The 23878-nt window shown below is 49.9% G+C and overlaps 1 protein-coding gene across 3 annotated transcripts in view; it reads left to right on the top strand.

Moving 5' to 3' along the window:
- Nucleotides 1–248: 248 nt before the first annotated feature.
- The window catches only part of gek (serine/threonine-protein kinase gek), a 320768-nt gene continuing 297138 nt past the window's right edge, over nucleotides 249–23878 (top strand). Inside the window, exon 1 of one of the 3 annotated variants that reach the window (XM_075700310.1) lies at nucleotides 249–1137. In XM_075700310.1, coding sequence (XP_075556425.1) covers nucleotides 939–1137 — 199 coding nt within the window. In that variant the 5' untranslated portion in view covers nucleotides 249–938. The remainder of the gene's footprint in view (nucleotides 1138–23878) is intronic. The other 2 variants (XM_075700309.1, XM_075700311.1) reach the window with 2 other exon arrangements.

Below are 23878 nucleotides of genomic sequence, written 5' to 3' on the forward strand. Positions count from 1 at the left end.
GCAAATCATGAAGGCTATGCTTTTTTTGCTTGAATGTGGCAGAAGCGATTGCGAAAACGAGAATTACGTCAAACACCTTGAGTGTTGGACATCACGAATTTCCCACACGTTCGAGTATCGTGTTTTTTTTCCCAGGTTTTCTCGCTCCAGTCCTGCAACTTTCTTGCTTTGTACAACAATTTTAGTTAATAATTAGCTCAGAACCAACCAACAATCAGTTTCACTTTCGTTTTCGAATGTAGCGTACTCTATTGGCGTTTTTCTGAAGCTTACAATCCCAACGTTCTGCACGAGAGATCCGCCATTGACCGAGTATGCGGATGGAAGCAGCGGATGCGCGAGTGAGTGCGCGTAGCTTGACAGGTTTAGCAGTAGCATTTTCTTTTCAGCTCTGCTTCGTTAGATATATTATTTTTATAATGGCGTAGGCAAGCCCGCGATTTTAGTTTAAGAGCGCAACTTCAACTCCTCGGCTTTATTGCGGGTCTACGTGCTCTCTCAACAAGACTATCCGAAAACACCAACACGGACGACTCATCTCGTTTACGCTGCCCACACCTCACAGGCGCTCGGTCTTTGCGTGCGGCGGCCACTAAGCCTAAGCGGGCGTGAAGTGCGGTTTTCTTGTGTGTGTGGTTTTTGTGCGTCGTGTGTGCGTGGTGTATGCGTCGCGCTCGCGATGTTTCCCTCGGGGCTAGATTGAACGCATCATGTTCCATCGCCGTCACACAGACGGCGTTTGTGCGTGGCCGTGAGCTCCGATATTGTGCCGTCTCCGGAATGCCCGCATCTCCAGGGGGCCAGCGAGTGTTTGTCGTCTGCGTCCGAGTGCCCCTGCGTACAGTCGGGGCAGTACGGCGCTTCGCATGATCCGGATAAGCGATCGGCTGAACGCAAACACAGCTTCTTAGAGTTTAGACCATCGTTGGTGAGCCGCGATGTCCAAGCGGACGGACACCCGCTGTCCGGACGACCGTATCCGCGAGTTGGAACAGATGTTCCTGGGCGGACCGGTGTTGGTCAGCGGCAAAGCATTCACGGTTGAAGGTCTCCTGGACGTGTTAATCGTGCTGTACGATGAGTGCTGCAACTCTTCGTTGCGAAAGGAGAAGACCATGACCAACTTCGTAGAATACGGTGAGTGGAACGAGTTCTTCCTAAACAGTGCCTATTCCGTGGCCGGCGTGCCCTGCGTCACTTTGCCTTGCTAGCATTGCAGTTCTGAAATAAGCGTAAGCATTGCATACGTTTCTTACGACGTTTCTGGCACGACCACTGCCGTCTTGGATGTGAAAAGCGACCTTTCGGTTCTCGCTTCAACCAATCCTTTATGAACGACGCTTGCTTGTCCATTGTGCTGCTCATTTAGCAAGCAGGTGCGAGCAGCCGCTCGGTACAGTTCACCAGACAATATATAAGAGCGCGGCTTTTGGACCGATCGGCCGTTGGCGTACCGGTCTCGCTCGATTCAACCCGCCCTCTCGCAGCTTGAGAAAAGCTCTCCGGGAGCGGCGGAACCGTCTTTCACGTCGTGCTGTCTAATTTTAGCCATTCAAGCCGCTGCCGAGAGTCCGCGGGGGTCCTAAATCTGGCTGTAAACAACGACCTTTGGCGAGAGACCCCTCCGAAGTTCGTTGGCACCTTGACGGACGGACGTCGAATGTTGACATCTCGTCGCGCGGTTACCCTGACGACAGGTGGTTGTGTCGCTGATAATCGTTCCGAAACTTATTTACAGTGAAACTAATTTAGGGCGCCGCAGCAGAGAATTTAAGCGCTCACGCCCGACTGTGCCTGTCAAGTATGTCAGAAATAAATGAGGTGCTGTCATTGTTGTTTTATATATATATATATATATATATATATATATATATATATATATATATATATATATATATATAGGACGAGACGTGAATAAAGAAACTGTCATTTACGAGACGAACATCGCACGAAGCTCTACTTCACCCGTTCTTAATGCACATTTTGTGTCTCGATACAGAGGTATGTGTCGTGACGTTGTAGATGAGCAGCACTGCTGGTAGCGGTAGTGGACAGAGACAAAAACGAAATTAGTAGCCTTCATTCTGGACGGTAATCTAGGTTTACATTCGTGTATCCTCTCGTAAGTGACTCATCGTGTTCCCGTGACCTAAATGGACGTTTATCGCTCCTGTGCAAATGGGAAGTTGAACCCCGGAAACGCCGTCTTCAATCGCCGCTTAATGTTTTGGCATTGCTTGTGTGTGTGTGCGTTCTCGTTCCAAACTTGGTGCCAGATTTCTTTGCCGGCATACGTTGCTCAAGATTTTGCTCGTGTGTGTGTCTTTGTTTTCGCTGCAGTATCTCGCAGAAACAGCGAGCTCAACAAGAAAAATGGCCTGTTTGACTTCGCGCAAAAGTGGGGCGATCGTCTGAAGAAGAACGATTTGCGATTACATCTGAACGCGTGTGAATACAGGGAAACTGGACTGCCAGTTCTAGATTTAAAAAGAAAAAAATCAGAACGGTCCAAGTGCGGTCTGGTGTAAAATCACGTTAAGCATCATTCAATCAACCAATAGTTTGGAAGTTTATTTAACATAATTAGGCTGTACAGTTACAATGTACGCACTTTTGGGACCTAACAAATTTGTTGAAGGGTCCCTACCGCATGGGAAGAACACTTCTATGGGAGCTGCTATTTTTACTGCGTAATTACATAAAACAACAGCAGCTGAAATATGTAAGGAGTTACAGTAGCAGAAAAAAAATTTTTTTTGACGATTAATTGTCAATTTTCTCGTTACATCGTCAAAAACATTTTCAGAGGAAAAGAGAAAGCGAGGTTGTGTGCCTGCATCCACAGTGTTGTGCATTGCCAGTAATTGATTGCTTTAATATATTAAGGAATGTCTGCAATTTTCACAGTAGCTCTTAATGTATGTTTCCTAATCGTATAATGTAAAAAATCAGAGGCGTATTTTGACCAATAACCTCTCCGGAGTGCTTCCGGTCCAGCACAAAAGGGCCCCTGTAGGTTAGCTACATGCCTATTAAAGAATACACATTTTTAAGAAAGGGAGATATATTCAGTTAACGAGCGACACTATGTCCAAAAGCAAGAACATGGACAGCAACCGCGAAGAAAATAGTTTGTGCTGCTTGATTACAGAGGTGAAACTGTTTACGAGCAAGCTCAAAGCTTATGGCAATTTTTATTTCTATGGGCACAAATTTACAGGTTTGCGCACGGCAAGGTTGTGACTGGTGTTGCAGGAGTCGCAGGGCGCTTTTTTCGTCGCGACGATAGACTCAATTTTTTTACAAGTACTGCTCCAGCAGGGCACATGTAGCTGGCAAAGATTGCCTAGTGTACCAAAAAGCTCCAGCAGGCTTTATCTGTACACATTGCTACAACTGGGAAGATTTAAATTGCCATTAGTTCCTCGTCTAATGGGCAGACGTGGGAACGTAAATATGTTATTAGGAAAGGAAGAGTTGGTGTAAAGTATCTTGTGCACTAAACAAGCTAACTTATAAGTTCGTAACGCTGTAAACGAATGCACACACAACTGATTAAATAGTGGGTTACTTGGATGCTGTCTGGAAAGAGGTTTCGAATTGGGTGAATTGGAATTTCGAATCCACGGAAACCACGAGAAAGAAAACCCAGAGGGTCGTCTTCCAACTATTCGCCAACATGTGCGTGTTCATGCAATCATCAATCCGATACGTTTCTTTGACACGTGTCATCGCACGTATTTTTCCTTCTGGTTGATTGGCGGTTTTATGTTTTTTGAGGTCATGAATGTAATATGTCTGCGTGCTTGTGAATAAGGATTAGCTGAAAGACACCGCTGTGTCTATTTTTTTTCTTTACAATGATTTCTGGGCAATTCTGCGCTGAAAGCCTGCCATGGGCTGGAAACAACGTAATAAACACGCGACGTAGAGGACAGGCGTACCACAAACGTCTTACGTGCCCGTGTTTATTGCGCTTTTTTGCCAGAATCCGGACGTTAATGGCTGAACAAGCGTCACCTTTCTACTGCGTCCACGACCATGCAGCGGCCGTTCCAAACGCGCCCGTTCGATGCGCTGGCTGTGGCTGCAGGCAGAACAGGCTCAACTTCGCGGTCACTGGATCCCGTATCGCTTGGGAACGATCGGCGATGTTGCGGCATCCACCATGTGCTTCTGGATATGCAAAACGTGGATAGCGAGGTATCTCGCATTCGCATCTTCCGTACAGCTCACGACGTAGTAACGAGCCCATTTGGCGCATCCGCACGGATCGGGCACACGCATGCGTGAGAACGCCCCCTCTCGTCTGCGTAGTGACAACTTTGCTTTACAGCAGGCACCAAATACCAAGCTCTCGCCGTTGTTACAGGCCGCAAGGGTGAGGTTGTACGGAGAGAAGGACCGCGACGCCGTAGGCGCGTGTCTGTATTCGACAAGAAGCCAGAACGTTGTCGTTTTCGTTGCAGTTTCGATTTCTCGAACAATGTGACGCGAACACGCGGTGTGGTGTTTCGGTTTCTTAAGTCGTGTGACGCCGGCGTTCAGTGATAATTATTCCGCCACCCGTGTTTGCATTAACCGCGGAAATGATAGTTTCTTTACATCAAAAAGTTAATGTGCATGGTGCTGGCTACTAGCAGAGAAAGGCTGTAAATGACAGCTTAATTGTGACGTGAGCTGCTACTAGCCGATTGTATATGATCCCACTAATGTAGAAAAATTGCCAGAAAGAACAGCTTGACGCTCGTAACCCTTTAGAAAAAATTGGGACAAACTAAAACGATCACTTAGCTATCTTAAATTCACGCCGCTTAAGGTAATGCCACTTTACGTAGAAAAATAAGCTGTCTAGGCTATTTGTTTTGTAAGGCCCGTGAGTAGGCCATGCGTAGTTTTGCACATCTAAACGTTCCGTGATTCAATTTATGTCGAGTAAAATATTACGCTGTGTATTCTTATTAAAATCATCGCCTCGTTGCTTTCTTGAAATACTCAACACGTCCTTTTCTTTGCTCGCAGATGACAGCAAAGGGATGCTTTCGTCCTCTTTCCTTCAAGCGCACGAAGGGGAAACATAACTTGGTGTAATGTCACTAGCTGCGTTGCTGTTGAAATTACAATTTTCCATCTGCGCAGTGCTATTGGGGAAGTCAAATTCCGCCATGTCGTGAGGCCTGGTTGTGCCATAATGCCGTCATTACAGAATTACACAATGCGGTGACGTCCAATATAGCACCATCGGCCTGTATGACATATATAGACAACTGGCTAAGCGTTGTCGCAAATGCAGCCACCTAAAAGTGCATGCTTTACTTTAAAACTGTTGGTAGCGCTAAAAAGGACGGACACACGATGAAAAGATGACACGACGACGAGGAAACGCTACTGACAACTGGTTTATTTTTCGAAAAAGTTCTATATTTAGAAGAATCGCAACACATGCGCACAACCGAACTGCACCAGCCTTCTTTATCGCAACCATCAGTTTTGAAGAATGCATCGCCAACTAGCCCAGCACCAAGTTTTATAAAAGTGCATGGACGGGCCGCTTAAAGGCACATTAAAGGGAAACACCGAATCAGTTTAGCTTCATAAAGTTTTATTTCAAAAGCTTAATTTTCGATAGTATCGCGGCGATAGGTTGAATGGGAGAGAAACTGAGTCATAGTTATAATGTTCTTTTTTGTTATAAATTTCATGTCGAAATCTCGTAGCAGCAAATGTGGCGCAGCACAGGTTCCCCAAACGCGTTCGGTCCTTTGGCGTACTGCACCGCGAGGCGCATTCCAGGCCCGAAGGAGCCCAGCGCGCCCGCTGCCGGGTGACGTAAGCAGAATGGGGCCTCGAGGGCTCTGCGTTCGCTGCAGCGTCCCAGTTTCGCGCGCTCTGGCAGCCGCATTTCGTCGTGCTGCAGTTCCGTGGATAATATAATTTTTTTAGATCCATAAGTTCATATGGTTTGTACGGAGAGACTGCTTAAATTTCCCAATTACGACGAGCCCGCTGAAACAAAGTTTGAAAGCTATGTAATGCATCTTCGGCGATTACCGACTAATTAAACCGTATCACCCGCGGTCGGCACCGCTGTCGGCGTGTCTCCGAAGCAACGCTCTATCGTTTGGAAGGCGCAATTTTTAAATACTACTTGAACGTAGCAACACCGGTGTGGTAAGTGATACCGTTCATTCGCGGTCTCGCAACATCGCGGCAGTCGGAGGTTCCCACAGGTACACCACTGCTGAAGTGAGCTCGCCAAAAAGAGAGGATTGTAGGCGCGATTTAGGACAAGAGCGGTCCATCTGGGTCGCTAGTGCAGCGCATCGACGGCCGCCGATCCAATTTGCTGGGGATTAATGCAGTGGCGGCCGACCTTTGTTTAGCCGGCGGCGCATCTTCTTCGCGAGCTACTGAGTGAGCGCGGCGTTGGTTGCGCGCGGGAGTGCAGTTAAAACTGCGCTGCTGGTTTAATTGCGCCAGCTGTGCAAGCGACATCGAGGGGCTCGTGTTGGCCGTGCAGGGCCCGTTTGAGCGGAGCTTTGTAGGCACTGTGCTGTAATAAGTAAGCGAACGATTGGATACATATTCGGGGCCCGCAGGTGTGGTTAATCCAATTAGCGGGTGCGCCGTATAAATGGCGCCGCCGCCTTTTGCGAGGGACACCCACCTTTCTTGGCCCACATAGTGCGCGCGTACGAGCATGCAGCGGGAAAGGGAGTCGTCTGTGCACGTGCGCGTGGTGCTTCTCTGTGAAGTTACGGATCCACCGTGCGAGTTGCAAGTCTGCAAGACTCTTGTCCAGCTGTCTAATATACACTTCCACAGTGGCCTCTATCGCTCCGCCCTCGTAGCCTCTGCGCTGCTTTGGAACGTTCAAGTAGACCAGCCAATGGCTCAAGCAGCCCCTGACGCTCAGTTCAACCGCAAAACGAAAGGAAATAAATATCCACGGCTGGTGTCGCGGAGGAAAGTGTCACCATCGTGTCGACTAACTGTTCTAACCTAATGCACGAGTAGGCGTGTTACTCTTTGTTTTTGCGATTCCCCCTTTACTCAGTGGCCGATGCAGGGCCCGTAACGTGTTTCTAAAGAAATAAGCCTAAGGGGGACCGCTTTCACGAGGATTGCTACGCGTCAGCAGGTGAGCGCGGTCCCAGCCACGGTGGACGCACCGAGTTCGCGTGCCCCGCTGACACGACCCGCCTCGCTCGTTTGAGTGCGGGGCGCACGCACGGGCCCTGCGCGCGAACTCCGCCACGGCGGACGCGCTGGTGCCGCACGAGACGCAGTTCGCCTGCTTGTCGCTGCTGCTCGCCTGTCTGCGGCAAGCGCTCCTATCGCTATCCAATGGCGCGATAAAGTCACATCCTTGGTTTCCAGTGTGGCAGCACGTATGTACGTACGCCGACACGTTCTCGAGTCGTGGGACCCCTGTCGTTCACAGACGCTTTTAACAGCGATAACGGGACCCAGAAAGGGTGATGTCATAGGAATGGCCTTAGCACGAACGGGAGAGCATGCGCTCTCTGAAGCAGTAAGAAAATATATATATATTTCGACACTTGATGCGAATTTTACGTTGGGCACGATGACTGCGCAACACCATCAGGACGGGCCCATACCACCTATATATTAAGTTATGTACATTCTATGCGCGAGATGACGCTACTGTTAGCTTGATTGGCTGCTGCTTCTGATCATCAGTGTAGCGTATGAATATTTGTTTATTTCTAATAAATTGTACATTACGTAATTATTTTCCTTCGTCCTGGTCCATCCTACGTCATAATGATGATGGATGTAGCTTATGGTGTATCCGACGAATCGTTGCGTAGCGCTCCGGCATCGCATCAAAGGTAGCGTAACACAGCAGTGCTAATCAAGCTTTACTGCAAGCTCAAGTAGGCTTCAGTGGCTCGGCCAAAGCTTGATTATCTCTGATAGGTCGATTTTTGCTCGTTATGCAGCTTTAAGCAGTCCTACGTGATCTTGATAGCGTGAATGAATGAAGTCAATTATGGGATTTTACGTGCCAAAACCGTTTTCATTATGAGGCACGCCGTAGTGGGGGATTAATTTTGACCACCTGGGGGTCTTCGACGTGCCCCTAATGCACGCGACATGGTCGTTTTTTTTTTTCCATTTTGCCCCCATCTAAATGCGGTCGTGATTCGAATCCGCGACCTTTTGCTTAGCAGCGCAACACCATGGCCGCTAAGCCGCCGCGGCGGGTATCTTGGCAGCACATCCAGATCGTTCTGAAGCGGCGAGTCAAATGGTATGCGTTAGCCCTCGTGAAAAGGAAAGACTCACGTTCTAGGTTGTACAGCCTCCCCGGGCGGCGAATAATTCTGTCCATTGATAATGTAGTTCCGCCACATTTTCTGGATCTTGATAATCATGAACGCGTGTAACAGCTGCAGAACGGCTTCTGAATTTTTAGTTCTTCAGTGAGTCAGATATGAGAACAGCAATTATTCCATGTCAAGATTACTTGGGAAGCGCCAGGCACTTGGAAGATGTGTCGGACATAATTAATACACTGAAAAACAAATTAAAGTGCTGAATCCGCAACATGACACACTCGCACCGAGAGCCCACCTTACATACAGTTCGCTATACTAAAGCGCTTGACAAATTTGCGGCACACGTCCAAGCTGAAGTGTGTCATGATATGCGCGATACGTTCTAAGTATCATTATTTTCATCGGCGCTCCTGCTTTTGATGCTTTATCTTGGCGTGCACAATTGTCACACAGCAACCGAAAGGGACAGACCGCTGAAAATGAAATTGACTACGCGCTCGCCTCAGTCGTCGGTGCACAAATGCGTGGCCTATGTACTGGAAGAGGCCCGGAGATATCGCCCGAAGCGACCCTTGGAATACGGCCCTCTTTTTCTTGCCGGTACGGAAATACAGTTGTCAACGGAAGGCGTTGCAGACGGCCCTCCCGTTCAGTGTAAACCCCACGCAAGCGATCTTGCACGCGACAAGCGACGCGATAGAGATGCCTGTCGCGTTCGCTCGTCGCCTACGTACCCCACGCGAGCGATACGCGAGCGCTGACTTCGAGCGACTTCTCCCCAGTGTTGCCGGTAGGAGGGCAGCAATATAGGCGCCAAAACTAGCGTGACGCGTGCTTTATTAACTTAAGTTGATGTGTTCTACTGTAAAAAGCAGCATAAAATATTTTTTTTTAAGTCTTGCAGTAGGTTCTTATCCTTGCACGTATAAAAATCCAATCGTTTGCTCGTTCCGTGCGACAATCAGAAGTACTTGAGTTATGTGCATCCAGTTCCGGCTTCGCGCTATTGGCTAGTCGCTCATAGCACTTCCGGGTGACGAGCGACGAATTCTAGATTTGCAGCACCGAGCGATCGCGCGACAAGGCCGAGCGATCTGTTCACGCGACGGCCCGATCCGTCGCTCGAAGCCATCGCTCGTCGCTGCCGCGCACAAAATCGCGCTCATGGGGTTTAGCCTTTCGTCATCTTGGCATTCCGGAAAATGGGAACCGAGAAGCCAGTGCTGGGTGGCCGTTGTCAAAACGTCGCTGGTTCATATTTAAATAGGTGCGACGTAAACAACTTCCAAGTCCCGTCGTTTTGGTTATTAGGTCATATACTGGCCCATTTTTTGCGTATACCCCTTGCTTTTTCCTCGTTCGTCACGAATTTGGTGTCGCCAGATTTAACCGTCGTCTAACTATTTCGGTTCATTGTACGTTGGCTTCTTGCGGTTGTTACGTGAGTGAAATGAGAGATTCTCGGTTTTCCCGATTCTTGTGGTTGCCGGTTAACCTCGTTGACACCGTGTTCTCCCTCTAAAGGCATGCACGCAGAGCCTCTCGGTAAAGTCGAACGCGAAATTCTGCACGAGGATCGCACGAGGATCGCGCCCACTACCGAGATTCGGTAGTGGGCTAACGAGCGCTGGCTGCATAGCACACGGCGGCCACGTCGTCGTCGGAGCTGGTAGGCGTCCATTGTTGAATCCTCTCGCACGCTCTCCACACCGCCAGCAGGAGCGGCCAGCCGAATCGCCTCGATGTTCGCCGTCAGGCCCAGGGCCAGCCACGCCGGTGTGCCGCCAACCTCGTTTCGGCCACTCGACGCAGCAGACCGGCCGGCAGGGGTGGCGGCCGAGTCCCTCTGCGCCGAGCCCGGTGAAAGCGTGGAAAAGGGGGTCAGAAAACCGACGGCGGAGTGCGCTTCGATCGGTCGGCGCACAGGAAGACGCGGGGAGCGACGTGGCACGTGCCCGCTGGGCGGCCAGCAATCGGTGCACCAGCGATGCGAGGGACTGCGGTCGTAAGGGAAGGTGAACGGGCAAGTCGAGCACAGGTGTGGCAGAATAAAGAGGAATAATAAAACGGTGAAAGTACAGCATCAAGGAAAACAAAGATCGCGTTTCGGAAGTGCGCGTGCCGAGACTGCAAGGACGTTCGAGACATCACACAGGTCGTGGGAGCGAGGGCGCTGGTTTGGGACGGTTGATTGGAACAGACTAGCAGCGCAGTCAAAGGACGAGGACAACGAAAATGACGGGACAAACGCTAAATTCACAGGTCGGGTTTGGTTCCCTCCCCCCTCTGTTCGTTTTGTAATGAGGAGGAGACGATTCACCACTTCCTTCTATCTTGTCGCCGCTTTACTGCGGCAAGAAAAAGATTGTTGGAAATACCTTTTTGAAGAATTTGCCTGGACTTGTCGGAACCTGCTATTCATTCGTTCGGGGCGCCCACTTTGGGATTCAGCCACAGGGGATGCTTGCTTCGCTGTCCAAACATTTCTTACAGAATCCAAACGAATGCCCTGCGGAGTTCAATTTTTTGTGTACTTTTAAATTAATTATTACTCATTCGGTATGACTTTCCTGATTTTATTTTACCAGGTAAATATACGTTTTTCAATACTAATTCCATAGATATTCGGAAATTTATGCTCCATATTAATTTGAAATAATCCATCCATTGGCCAATCGCCCATCGTGGGTAGGAGCCACACACGTGAGAGGCAACAACAACAACGACGACGACGACGACAACTTCCGCACTCTTTTTTTTCGCAGTGCGTGGAGTCCCTTGGACAGAAGTGAGAAAGAAAAAAAAAAGCAATGGTTTCTGTTTGCTAATGTGGGAAAAACTGTGAATCCAAGCTTGTGTGCTGCTGTACTGTTGGCAGAGGCGGAAACATACTGACAAGATAACGGAAGCCGCTGAAATAGAGCGCTACGACAAATGCCTTATCAAAAAAAGAGCTTAAATTTTTAATTTCACGCGTGGAAGCCACGTAACATAAGCTAAGACTTCGTTTTGTTTGTTTGTTGATGGTTCTGCTTGGTTGATTACTTGTGGTTCTTGTATTTGCTTTTTCACTCGTATTCTCTCACTATATATACACCGAACAAGCTATAGTTATATCGAAGTCAGTTCTCACTTTGTCTCTTTGTTTGTCTTTGCGTTGTTAATCTGTTATCGGGTGTCACGGGAGCAGCGGTTTCGGCGCCAATATTCACACAGGGAAGCGTGGCTCTCATTTTCTCTTCGAATAATCAACTTTTATTTGTTTACTTTTTCACCACTGAAATCCAAGTGACAGTTTTGAAAGAGCAAATTGACCACGTCCAGACTGGTTTATCGTTTGCCATCCATTTACCACCTGCACCGTGGCCCTAATCGTTCGTCCAGGTGTTTCACTCGGCGCAGCGTCAGCTGTGTTGGCGAGTGTTCTGCATGGCAGCGTCGCATCTGCGCCTTAAGTATAAACCCCATGCAAGCGATCTAGCACGCGACAGCGACAAGCGACGCGATGGAGATGGCTGTCGCGTTCGCTCGTCGCCTACAAGTTGCACCCCATGCGAGCGATGACTTCGAGCGACGTCTCCCCAGTGTTGCCGGTATGAGGGCAGCAATATAGGCGCCGAAACTAGCGTGACGCGTGCTTTATTGCCTTAAGTTGATGTGTTTTACTGTAAAAAGCAGCACAAAATATTTCTGAAAGTCTTGCAGTAGGTTCTTATCCTTGCACGTATAAAAATTCAATCGTTTGCTCGTTCCCTGCGACAATCGGAAGTACTTGGGTTATGTACATCCAGTTCCGGCTTCCCGCTATTGGCTAGTCGCTCACAGCACTTCCGGGCGACGAGCGACGAATTCTAGATTTGCAGAACCGAGCGATCGCGCGACAAGATCGAGCGATCTGTTCACGCGACGGCCCGATCCGTCGCTCGAAGCCGTCGCTCGTCGCTGTCGCGCACAAAATCGCGCTCATGGGGTTTAGCCATCAGAGTCGTTCTTTCCGTTTCTTGGCGACTCTGGTGCCGAACAGACTTTGCTTCACAGCCGACTACGGCGCCGCGGGAGTGCTTGGCCGAATCGCAAGGACGTCGTGCGTAACGCAGCTGGCGATCGGCTTGGTACGTGAAGGCCGTGGCGTCGTCTTGCGTTTGTCCCTAATCCGGTGAAATCGCCGAAGGTTGGCGGCTCGGGCAGCGTTTTTTGCCGTGACGGGGAAACCTGAGTGCCTCGATGCGGCGATAATCACCGTGGGGAGTTTAGTGTCCTGCGAATTGGCAAGTCGTGAGGCTCGGCGCGTGGTGGCGTTAGCGCGTGGTTACCATTTTTTTTCTTCGCGCGGTGCGCAAGCTGCGCTTCCTGGTGGCCTCTCCTACACCTTGGCTTCTAAGCAAGTCTTTCCTCCTCCACCTTCATCCGTACTATCACCACCACCATCGTGTAGGACGAAGGTCACTCACTCTGGCGAAAACTTCTCGTTGTCACCAAGTTTAGCGGAGCCCAACTTGTGCCCTTCATTTTCCTCATCTCACCACACAACCTACCCTACACCGGCCTTGACATTTTTTCACGCCTGTGTGTTGCCGTAGCAGGGCGCGGGCGACCGGGGGCCGAATTCAGAGCGCTTTTTAATTGTAAGCGCTGATTGGACTGCCGGCGTTGCTAATAAATTGCATATCCGGCGTCGCGACTGACTGGCGCCTGCTCCTGTGAATAATTCTGTAGCGTAACTTATTCTTTTTTCTTTTGTGACTACGTGTTCTTTTGTACACACATTGCGTCCATGTTGCTTTCTTCTAATCTTATCTTCAGTGTCATGTTCTTGCATTCGATTTCATGCTGCTATCCTTTAGCCTTCATTTAAATAATAGTGACATTGATATTTATTGCTGCTAAAAAAAAAGAAAGAACAGAATTGCTAGAGCTCTGTCCGCGCATGCGACTGTCCTGAGAGAAGGCAGCGTTCGCCGTTGCCGCCCTAAGGAAACAGTCGGCAGTGCCACCGGTTTGGCTGCTAAAGAACCATGCAAGGAAACGGGCAGTGAGCAGGGTCACCACCAGTGAAGAGCAAAGGGCACGTGGTGTGTAGGGGGCTTCAGCGACATGCCTAATGCGGAATATACGACAGGAAACGGCAGGTTCAGTACACAGTTGGTGCCAATAAGTGTTGCCAACAACTTTTTCAAAAATTGAGGAGCCAATCCTCTGTGTGATGATCAGCGAAGTTGTAGCACCTCACACAGGGTGAGACAAGGGTACGTGCACTCATTTTATTCATTTAGTGATGGTAGTGGCGATAGCTTTGTGATTACTGTGATATATACAGATTGGTTCGGTTACAACTTTAGACAGAATCTTGGCCAAAGTTAAATCTTTGGACGATCGTTGTCGTGTAGTTGGCTGGCTTAGATTGGTGTGCAAAACGAGAACAAGGTAAAAGCGGTAGCCAACGTTTCGACAAGGGGAGTTATCTTTTTCAAGGCGGGTGGTTGGTGCAGCACTTTAAACCGAATTTTTCTAGCACAAGCTGAGTGAACCATTTCTTGTCTGGTTTCCACATTGAAGTCTCCGACGATGATCACAGGGGTAGTGTCATCGCGGCTAACCCATGCAGACTGCGTAGTCATAAACTTCTCTATATCACACTTGGGTGTGCCTGGATACATATACGCAGTAATTATCACAATTCCATCTTTTGTTTGTACTGCACAGGTATTCCCATAGTCGTTTCCCCGCAGCGCGCTTAGGGAACCTACATGTCGCGCGCCGCTATTGGCGGCGAGGAGTTACGGAGTCGCCATCTATCGGAAGCGCCTCGCTGGCGCAGTATGAGGGATCACGCGGCGCGCTCCTCATAGGTTTTGCTGTCAGCGCTCACTGAAAACACCACGCGCGAGCTCTTCCGAACATTTCTGTAAGTACTTTCGAAACGAGAGAAGTTTTTTACTGTCTAAATAATAATCTTGGGCAAACTGAAAGCACAGTCTTTACCGAATACGTACAGTGAACGCCACTGCGTGCGGTCGCCGCGATGGAGTCTCCCGAACCGGGTTCTTGCAGGAAAGGTAGGTAAACGCTGAGAGCAAACTATGTGAAATATGCACTTATAGTATTTGTATAACTAAATGGAGCGTAATAGAACGAAGCCTCAATGCAGCGATCGCACAGATTCGCAGCGACCGACTGCGCGTCTGCATGCTTTCCGCGCACTGTTTCGCTTTCGCCGCGTGCGCGTTTTCGCACCGTGCCATGAGCTTTAGGCTGCAGAATATGAGCATTTGACAGTATACAAGCAACCATTGTTGCGTCGGAGCTATCAGAGCTGTTAAAAAATAATTTCATTGTAGAGACTTCGACGCCTACGGAGACTGTGATGTGCCATCGCGACGATTCAATCTTTTTTTTTTCTTCTAACTTCTTGGACGTTTCAATATTATTTCTCGAGTTGCGCCGCACTGTATGTTTATCGCAGTCAGATATACGATACAATACTGCGATAATGAGGAGGGAAGATAACCGATGGTCACTAAGGGTTACGGACTGGATTCCAAGGGAAGGGATGCGTAGCAGGGGGCGGCAGAAAGTTAGGTGGGCGGATGACATTAAGACGTTTGCAGGGACAACATGGCCACAATTAGTACATGACCGGGGTAGTTGGAGAAGTATGGGAGAGGCCTTTGCCCTGCAGTGGGCGTAACTAGGCTGATGATGATGATGTATGTTTATCGGTGTTTTCAGCGTGCGATTTCCCGCTGCTTATTTGTAATCCAGTGTATTAATTTATAACACAAACATTACCATATGCCATGCTTTCTTTTAATGTGCTTCTTACGGCTCCCTTTCCACTCCACTAAACTTGCCAGTATCTATAGCATCGACAAGTTCATAGACCAGACCGTCATGACATTAGTCGGGCAGCGGACTCGGGCGAGCGTCTCAGTGCGTGTTTTCCGAACATCGCAGATCCGGCGCCGTAGCAGAAATCTTCCTCGCGTCTGTGCTTGCTGCATACCCGAGTTGTAGCCGATAACTGTTTGCCGGTTTTATGCTTCGCGAGCCAAGCTTCACGCAGCTTATTGTCCTGCGGATACGTGTGAATAAAGCTGACACCGGGCTCCGTTGCGTACGTCCGGCACTGCGGCACCGAGCAGTAGCCTACCATGTTGCACGCCTTCAAACGAAGCCACTACCTATTGTAGTACTTTCAAGCGTTGTAAAGGAGACACTCGAAGCGGGAAAATCTCGCCACTAAATGAGGACCGCATCGTACGAGGGAATTTAAACTCGTTTTCAGCTAACTTCGGCGCTCCCTAATGGTGCATCCACACGACGGACGGCTCCGCGCAAATCTGTGCCGCGGACGCTTATTCCGCCGCCCGTCCGGCTGCGAAGCGCATCCAGACGACGGACGGACTCAGCAGACGACCGCGCCGGAAAAATAAAGATTGTCGCACCGCCCGAAGCGACTGCCGTCCGCCTCGAACTTGTCAAGTCGTCGTCGTCCACTGTGTGGCCCGTAACTTTCAAACTGAGGCTTGTATTTGGTTTAAATTTGTGTCCAGAAGCTTCGACAGCAATGCATTCGTCATGAGTGGGCACCGTTTCCGAAAGAGATACTCAGATTCTTGGCGTGTAGGCTTTGAGTGGCTGTATTGGCTGAACATGGCCTCGAAGATGCTGTGGCGGCCCGGGCTGATCTCAGTGGTCGTAATTTAATATTATTGCTTGTTTCTGCTCACTGTAGATGACGCCATCAGTGTAACAAAGACTTTGTCATACGTGTTTTTCACTCTGAATGAAAATGGAGATCGAAAGGAAACGATGGTTGGCCGCAATGGCTGTTGTTTTATCCGAATTGGATGATGACGAGTGCTTTTTTAATCGAAAGAGGACTTGTTACGCTCTCGTGTCCGCGTAATCGGTGAGAGGCATGTCCCACAACGCGGGGAACTGCTCCATGAACAAAGTTGCCTCGTCACTCACTTTCATTTCACTCGCTCTTTTGCGAGTCGCGCGCGCGCGAACAGACACCAATGGTGTGAGCAGCGATGAAGCTGTTTCAGAAAGATCCCAAAGCTGCGCTCGTTGCCAGACTGTAGAGCATGCCAGGCTAAATCCGCAGCATTCGACCCCCAAAATCCGGATGCGAAAAATAGTCCGGCATTTTCCGTCCGTGGGGGTCGCGGACGACGCGCGGACGGCACAAATCTGTGACGCGTAGTCGCGGAAGTGACGCGGAAGTGCTTGCTGCATGGCCGAGTACTAGCCGATGGCTGCTTGCCGGTTCTTAGTTTCGCGATCCAAGCTTCACGCAGCTTTTTGTCCTGCGGGTACGTGTAAAGGCTGACACCGGGCTCCGTTGTATACGTAGCCCGGTGCTGAGGCACCAAGCAGTAGAAGCCTACCATGTTGCACGCCTTCAAAGACAGCCACTGTCTATTATAGGGCTTTCAAGTGCTGTCAAGTAGACACCCGAAGCGGGAAAACCTCCCCACTTAATCAAACCTGCAGCGCAAGTGGGACTTTAAACTTTCGTTTTCAGCTCGCTTCGGCGCTTCCGAAGCAGCCGACGCGGCGGCTATGTCCACGTGATCCCTCATACTACATCACGCCGACGGTGGCGTCAGCTTTTCCACTGGTGGAGCTCGCCCCCAATAGGCGCGCTGGTGTGTGGCGACTAGAGTCGTCGGCACACACCAAGAGGCGATTGGAAGATTGGTGGAAGAAAAGTAGGGAAACGACAAAAAACGGGGACGTACTAAAGCAAAGTTCGCAACAGGGGATCAGAAACGCGTGTCCTCCCAATGCGGCACATGAGCTGTGCAACCTGTGGCTGGCGGTGCACGCAGACAGGCAGAGTGCGTGCGCTGTTCACAGGCAATCCCAGTATACCCATCGACTTGAAACAACTCATCTTGATTTATTTATTTCATGTATTATTATTATTATTATTATTATTATTATTATTATTATTGTTGTTGTTGTTGTTGTTGTTGTTGTTGGCGGAGTGCTTGACGCCTGCTTCACCTCCGCCGCGGTCAGCCCAGCGTTTAACTAACTCCATGATCGGCCACATTTTTGCCCACGGACACAAGTGCATCGGGGTGTATAGTAGGATACACAGCAGTTGGAAACCAAGGCACATGGACCGCGTGGGGTTCTGTTACTCCACCAGCCAATCATAGAAGCAAACAAAATCGTCGTCATGCGACGTTTTCAATATGGCGTCGTACTTGATAGATCCGGAGCGTCTGCTGTTGAGTCTTTTCATAGGCGGAAGCCACGAGGTGTGCAACAGACATGGACAAAGTGCATGGTGTCTGAGCATTTCACACTTCAAAGTTCCACGGTGCAGTTCGTTTCACCGCTGAGCCCGTTTTACTCATGAAACTTCAATGCCAACTGAAGTGAAACTTGATAATAAATCGTTGGAACGAAGTGTGCGTTGTATTTCATTTCAATAAAGAATTGTGCTTTCACAGTTCTACTGTAATAGACGAGTGAAAATGTTTGAAATTACACACCAAGAGTGGGTGGGCAGGGGTTCCTCAGGACCCAATAGTTATTTCCTCCTCCTACGCGCTAATAATTTTATTCTTGTGGTTACCGACTTTAGGTAACAGGGAAAGTTTGAAGTACGAAACATTTTTCAGCCTCGCGGAGGAACAGTGGCTGACGGTTGCGAGGGCGTGGGCGGCATTTCACTGCGGACTGGAATTGTATCCGACTATAGAGAATTGTGCAGTTTCGTCGTAAAAAAAAAAAGAAGGGTCTACCACCAGTGGTTGACATACGTAGCCTTCGCCTTGATCATAATGTCTGACCCCATACGCAGTTGTTTCTCTGCCGAATCCTTCATTACGGGGTTTAAAATTACACGAACGTGCCCGTGCCCGCCGGAGTAACCTTTGTGTGAAATGCGACAAAAACACTGAAAAAAAAAAAGTTATTGTGCAGCAAGTGCATAAGCTAACATGAAAAAGCCAACAAAAGCAAAGGCTGGTTTAACAATTTCTCTTGAGACATCTTATTTAAAGCTCTCTTGTAAAACTATTATGTTGAAACACATTTGCGGAAACAACTCTAGAAAAATACATTTCTTGCAGCAAGAAAAGAAAGCTTAGAATTCTATTAGGTGAACAGCAAGCAAAATAATCTGATATTTCAAAAGAGCATATTCCAACTTGAGCACGAAAAGGTAGCGATTCTGTACAATATGACCAAGATTGCATTATGATCAGTGCATCTGATCTATCTACCACTACCTAACCACTGTCTAACAACTACCTGTATATTTTATGTAATAATAAACATTGATTGATCGATGATATCACAGTGTAATCAGGCTATCGCTAACTTGTCCCTTCAGCTTCGCGAGTACCTTCGATCTATACCGGACGTTCCCTTGTGATCGAAGGCCCGGCCTAGGCTGATCAGTGAACGGGCCTGTGCTCGGCCCAGCACGTGCTGGGCTACGGGTTACGTGCTCTTTGGTGGGATCAAACCTCGCTCCCTCAGCACAGCACCGCGAAGCTCTAACCATATGGCCGCAATCTTGTTGTTGTTTTGTTCTTTTTCTTTTTGCTTTTTTTCTCTCTCTTCTGCCCCACTATTCATTTCAGACACACACATGACTCTTGTGAGAAACATAAACGAGCTCTCTTCCGGTTGCACGGCGACGAATGCATTGCTTAGAGCACCATAAAGTTCCTATTCATTCTTGAAACGTGCTGCTCCGGTCACGGTCGATCTTCACAAGGAGCGCTAAAATGGCGGCAAGGATAAGCGTCTAACCGGTACAGAATATCAGTCAAAGAAATTCAATTTGTACCGCGTCTCTTGCACGGTCACACGAAGGCTCACGCGACACAAAAGTAGACCCGCTCGGTGGCCGCAGCGCCCACCAGTGGCGCGCTCCGAGTGTCGCGTTTCGATCTCCGAGCGGTGCTGCACACATGCGGTGCACATCTCTGCACCAACAACCGTAACTCGAGCCTCGCACTACAGCGATGGCAGCACCCACACCGCTGCTCTTGCGCTGTGTATGATTTCTCGCTGTTTCACTTTTCGTCGTGGTTTGGAAAACAGAGCAGCTGCCAAGACCGCAGGCGGGTAAGGGCGATTCGAAGCCCTGTTGCACCCCTGATCGCGTAGCGTCAGCCACCCACACCGACACGCACGGAGCCTGCAGCCGTCCCTTACCCCCAAATCCAATTGTTCGTTCGTCTGGTGCGTACACCACACCGCCGTCGCCGCGGTGGGTGTTCTCCCATTGCCCCGTCACCGTCCTCCCGCCGTCGTTCGGTTTGTCTTTTTCGTGGCCCTCTATTCCGTTAGCGGTGTGGAGTGCACCGCTGTGCTGACGCTTCCCCGCGCATGCACTGCGGACGGCGCCCAGGCGTGGCCTCTCGCTGGGGCGTTTCGCAAACAGAGCGAGTGCCTTTATTTGTACTTGAAAATGGCGCCACGTGTGTTGCGATAACTCGTCCTAATGAGACTTTCCAATTGTCTCTCTCTCTCTCTTTAGTTCCCTCGAGGAAATATTAAACGTGCGCATTTTACTCGGTTAGGCAGCCCACGCATTCGGATCGCCAGGTCGGGTCATTTCTTTAAATATGTAAAACCGATGTTGAAAGAGAGAGACAGAGAGAAGACGCGACGAGGACAGAACAGGCGACAGGGACGAGGCGACAGAACAAATTTTGAACTTGCAACCACGGAGGAAAGAAGCAAACTAGAAGAGAGCACTATGTGATGGCAGCCAGCCTACGCAAGCCAACTTTCCCTGTTGCCATTTCCTTCGCTTTTCCCCCTCGCAGTTTCGGCCAAACTCGTGACCGCTGAATAATTGGTTGCCAGCAGTTTTTAATCGTTCGGCTGCCCTGCACGTCGCAGCCGTTCGCGCAGAGCGGCCGCGCAGCGTTGCTCCCGGCTGGTGCTTCCCTTCCTCCGCGGTTACACGACTGTCGCCTCCTTCGACAGCGAGGTTTCCTGCCGATAAACTGCGTCGGTGGCGAGTGTTTGGTCCAGCGGTCAGAGTGCCACTTTAAAGCTTTGCCTCTGCCCTCGATTTTCGTTTATGCTGGTTTCGCGTCTTGCCAACAGTCGAAGAAATGCCATTGATTGAGCGGGTCATTTCGGCCGAACCGCTGTGACCGCAGCGCCGATACGTCAGGGTGACGTCGCGGATTTCAGTGCATCTTGGACCGTCGGGGTGCAGTAAATGTTCTCGAAACTTGCTAGGTTTGGTTGCTCTCTGGCTCCTCAAGATACAACTTTACCGGTAAAACCTGAACTAAAGGACGGCATACATGCAATCGAAATCCACGACGTCGCTACGAGCTGTGCCGCGCCCCTCTCGTCCTTTGTTGTTGCGCCTTTTCTGGCTTCCGAAGCCATCTCTCACGGTAACGGTGGCTTCTTTGTTATTGTAGAATAATAATTTATTCTATGGTTGGACTTAATTTTATCTGTCCCTTTAGTAAAGCGAACGATTTGATTCTCGGCATCTATCGTCATCAGCAACAAAAAAGAACGCACAACGCAGTCACATCCCTACACACTGTCTTGTTTTCGCAATGTTTTCTTCTTGTGCGGAATCTGTATTTGATTCGCACCAACTGCACCGAGGGTCCCTCGCGAGAACGGGCATGGCTCCGTTCTCGGGTGCCACTGGGTTACACAGCGCGACGCCTCCTCGAGAGCGGAGTCGTCGTTGATTGGAATTATTGGCCTCCCCCGTCAGCTAATGTCCGGCCCTCGCTTACCCCTCTGGCTAGGGTTCCCGGCTAATGAACGACCTGAGGGGAGAGGAAGGAGGGCGGCCGGACCCATCCACTCTGTCGGGGCCGTTGAGGCTGACTCACGCGGCGTCGGCCGCCCGAACCCAGGTGCCCGCCGGCGGCGCCTCCCGCGTGTGTGGGTGGCTGTGCGTGGATGGCCAGCGCAGCACGATGCCCGCTGATACCAGCTACGGCCGCCGCTATAGTTGAGCGTTTTAGCTTGAACGAGTTACCTTTTGCGGGACGGTAGGTTACCGGAGATGGGGACGACGGATGATGATGGTAATGATTTTCTGGCATACCTTTGGACAACTGGCATCCCCTTTGGCAGCAGGAACGCGACGAGTGCCATCTTATGGCGCGGAGAGGAGACAAAGCTGTTAGTGCCGCGACCTAGGGCATTCCACCTAACTACCGGAGCGCCTAACTTTCTTACCAAGGTGACTTGTCTGTATACACCGTTTAAACATTAGTGTCTTCGTTGTGCGCGAGACACGTCTCTGTAGTTAAATGCTTGTGCGTGAATGGTCTGTTGCCATCGCATTGCGGGTGCAGTCACCTCGGCAAGCTAATGAATGCGTTAGCTTTTAATTGCTGCTACTTCCTTTAAGTGCGGGAAAACAGATTGTGCAGTCAGCCTTGGCGCTGAACTGAGAAAGAGATACAGCATAAATGTGAGTTAAGAACTCAGGACAGGGAGCCGTCGGAGGACGAGACAAAGGCACCGCTATCCTCCTTGTCTTCCTATTTGATCTCCCAACAAACAGACCGTTGGAGAAGCTTCGACTTGTTTCTTTTCATAAGAACGGTATGGGAGAGGTATGTAGTCACCTTACGGGGCTGCATGGCTGCTTCTGGTCGCGTAATAGTAATTTAAAAGAAGCAGTAATGCCAAAAGAAATGCCGCAAGTTGGAAAATTGGGCGCGGGGACAGACGGACGGGGAGTAAACGAGGTCTCGACACGCGGTCCCGAGGACACAGCTGCCACCGATAAATGCCGAAAAGTCGAACAGGCACACGAGGCCGCGATGCGTCGTCCGATGTGGACGTGCACGTGGAGGAAAGGCGGTAGGGGCGTGCACGCTTCTTAGGCGCAACAGGCGGAGTCGGACTGCACCACCCGCGCAGCTTGCGACCCCTGTCACAACGTGCAGACGGGCGCACGAGAGTGAGGTTGGCGCACGCGTATCGAGAGTGTCGGAGCCGCCGCCTCGCGAGTGACGCGGTCTGTCGCAAGAACTTCAGCATCGCGCGCCGGAACGAGCAAGCAAAGTATTTCTGCTCTTATTTTTGCGATACGAAAGCTCCTCGCACAGTCTGTGTTCGAGAAAAAGTGCCCGGATGCTCTGGGCACCATCTGAGCGGCGACGTCGGTGACCCAAACAGCTTTCGCTGCAAGTCGACTTCCCGTTGCGAGAGAGGAGCCACTTCTTTGGGACGCAACGATTAACCGCCGAGCAGAAACCATCTCTCTCTCTCTCTCTCTCTCTCTGTTTATTTTATTTCTTTATCACTTTGGGCTGTGCCATATTGGCAACAACCGCGTAGCGCGGCCTTTTCCTCTTTCACGAGTTTCTAATTTCCGCAGTTTCGTCGAGATTCGAATCGAATTGGGGGGGGGGGGGGGGTTCTTCCTACTTCGCTCTCTCTTTTCTGTCGTGAACGCCTACAATGCGAGCCGTCTGAAGATTTTTTCTACACCGCCCCCTCCTCCCCCCTGTACTTCTTACTTTCGAGAGAGATCTGTCGCGACGAAGTCAGTGGGGCAACTTCCGCAGGTTCGGGTAGCTTCCGCTCCCGCTTCCTCCCTGTCCATTCCGCTCCCACACGCTGCACGCGGCGCGTTTGCGGTATCGTCACTGGGGTGAAGCTCTCTCGGCTTCATGTGGGGGTCCGACTAGCTCGCGGTGTAAATTTCTGCAGCGCGAAGAACTGATTTGCGGAAGGAAAGGTAAAAAAACAGGGACAAAGGAATGGCGTCCTTTCTTTCCGCACATCAGCGCTTCGCGCTACAAAAATTTACACCGCGAGCTTAAACCAACTCGACCACATCGCTACTCTTATTCGGTCCGATTTCATTTCATCTCATCCTTAAAGGCCTGAGGGCATTACATAAGGAGGGGCTACAATTCGTTTAGAACAACGCATAATAGATATGCAAGCACAATGAACACAGACACTGCAAATGTGGAGGGTTAAACAGAATAAATAAAGGTAAACAAGGGATTAGTAGGAGAATGGCAATATGCAGAAAACATTGCACGTGCGGCAATGTACACAGATCAAAGTCAACGCGTGATACACGGTGAAGTCGGCGAAATATTCACGCATTCTGAAGTGGCGAGTGTTGCACGAAATCATTTCCAATCGCTGCACAAAAACTGTCGTTTGGAACGGCATTCCAGAGGATCATTGCATCGGGGGAAAATGAACTGCTCATTGCCTGAGTACGAGAGAGAGAGCGAGAGAGAGAGAGAGGAATATAGAAAGGCAGGGATGTTAGCCAGTCAAGGGTCTGGTTGGCTACCCTACACTGGGGGAAGGGAGAAGGGGAAGAGAGAGAAGGGAGAGCACGCTTTTGATGCTGTTTATGGGGCAACTCAGTTGATTCAGTCGAAACCTCAGCAGTCTTGCATGCATTACGGAATCAGGGTGTAGACGAGCCATATGTAAAAATACTGAAAGATATATATAGCGGCTCCACGGCCACCGTAGTCATCCATAAAGGCAGCAACATAATCCCAATAAAGAAAGGCGTCAGGCAGGGCGATACAATCTCTCCAATGCTATTCACAGCG

Source organism: Dermacentor variabilis, chromosome 7, assembly GCF_050947875.1.
Source record: "Dermacentor variabilis isolate Ectoservices chromosome 7, ASM5094787v1, whole genome shotgun sequence".
NCBI classification, from domain to species: Eukaryota; Metazoa; Arthropoda; class Arachnida; order Ixodida; family Ixodidae; genus Dermacentor; species Dermacentor variabilis.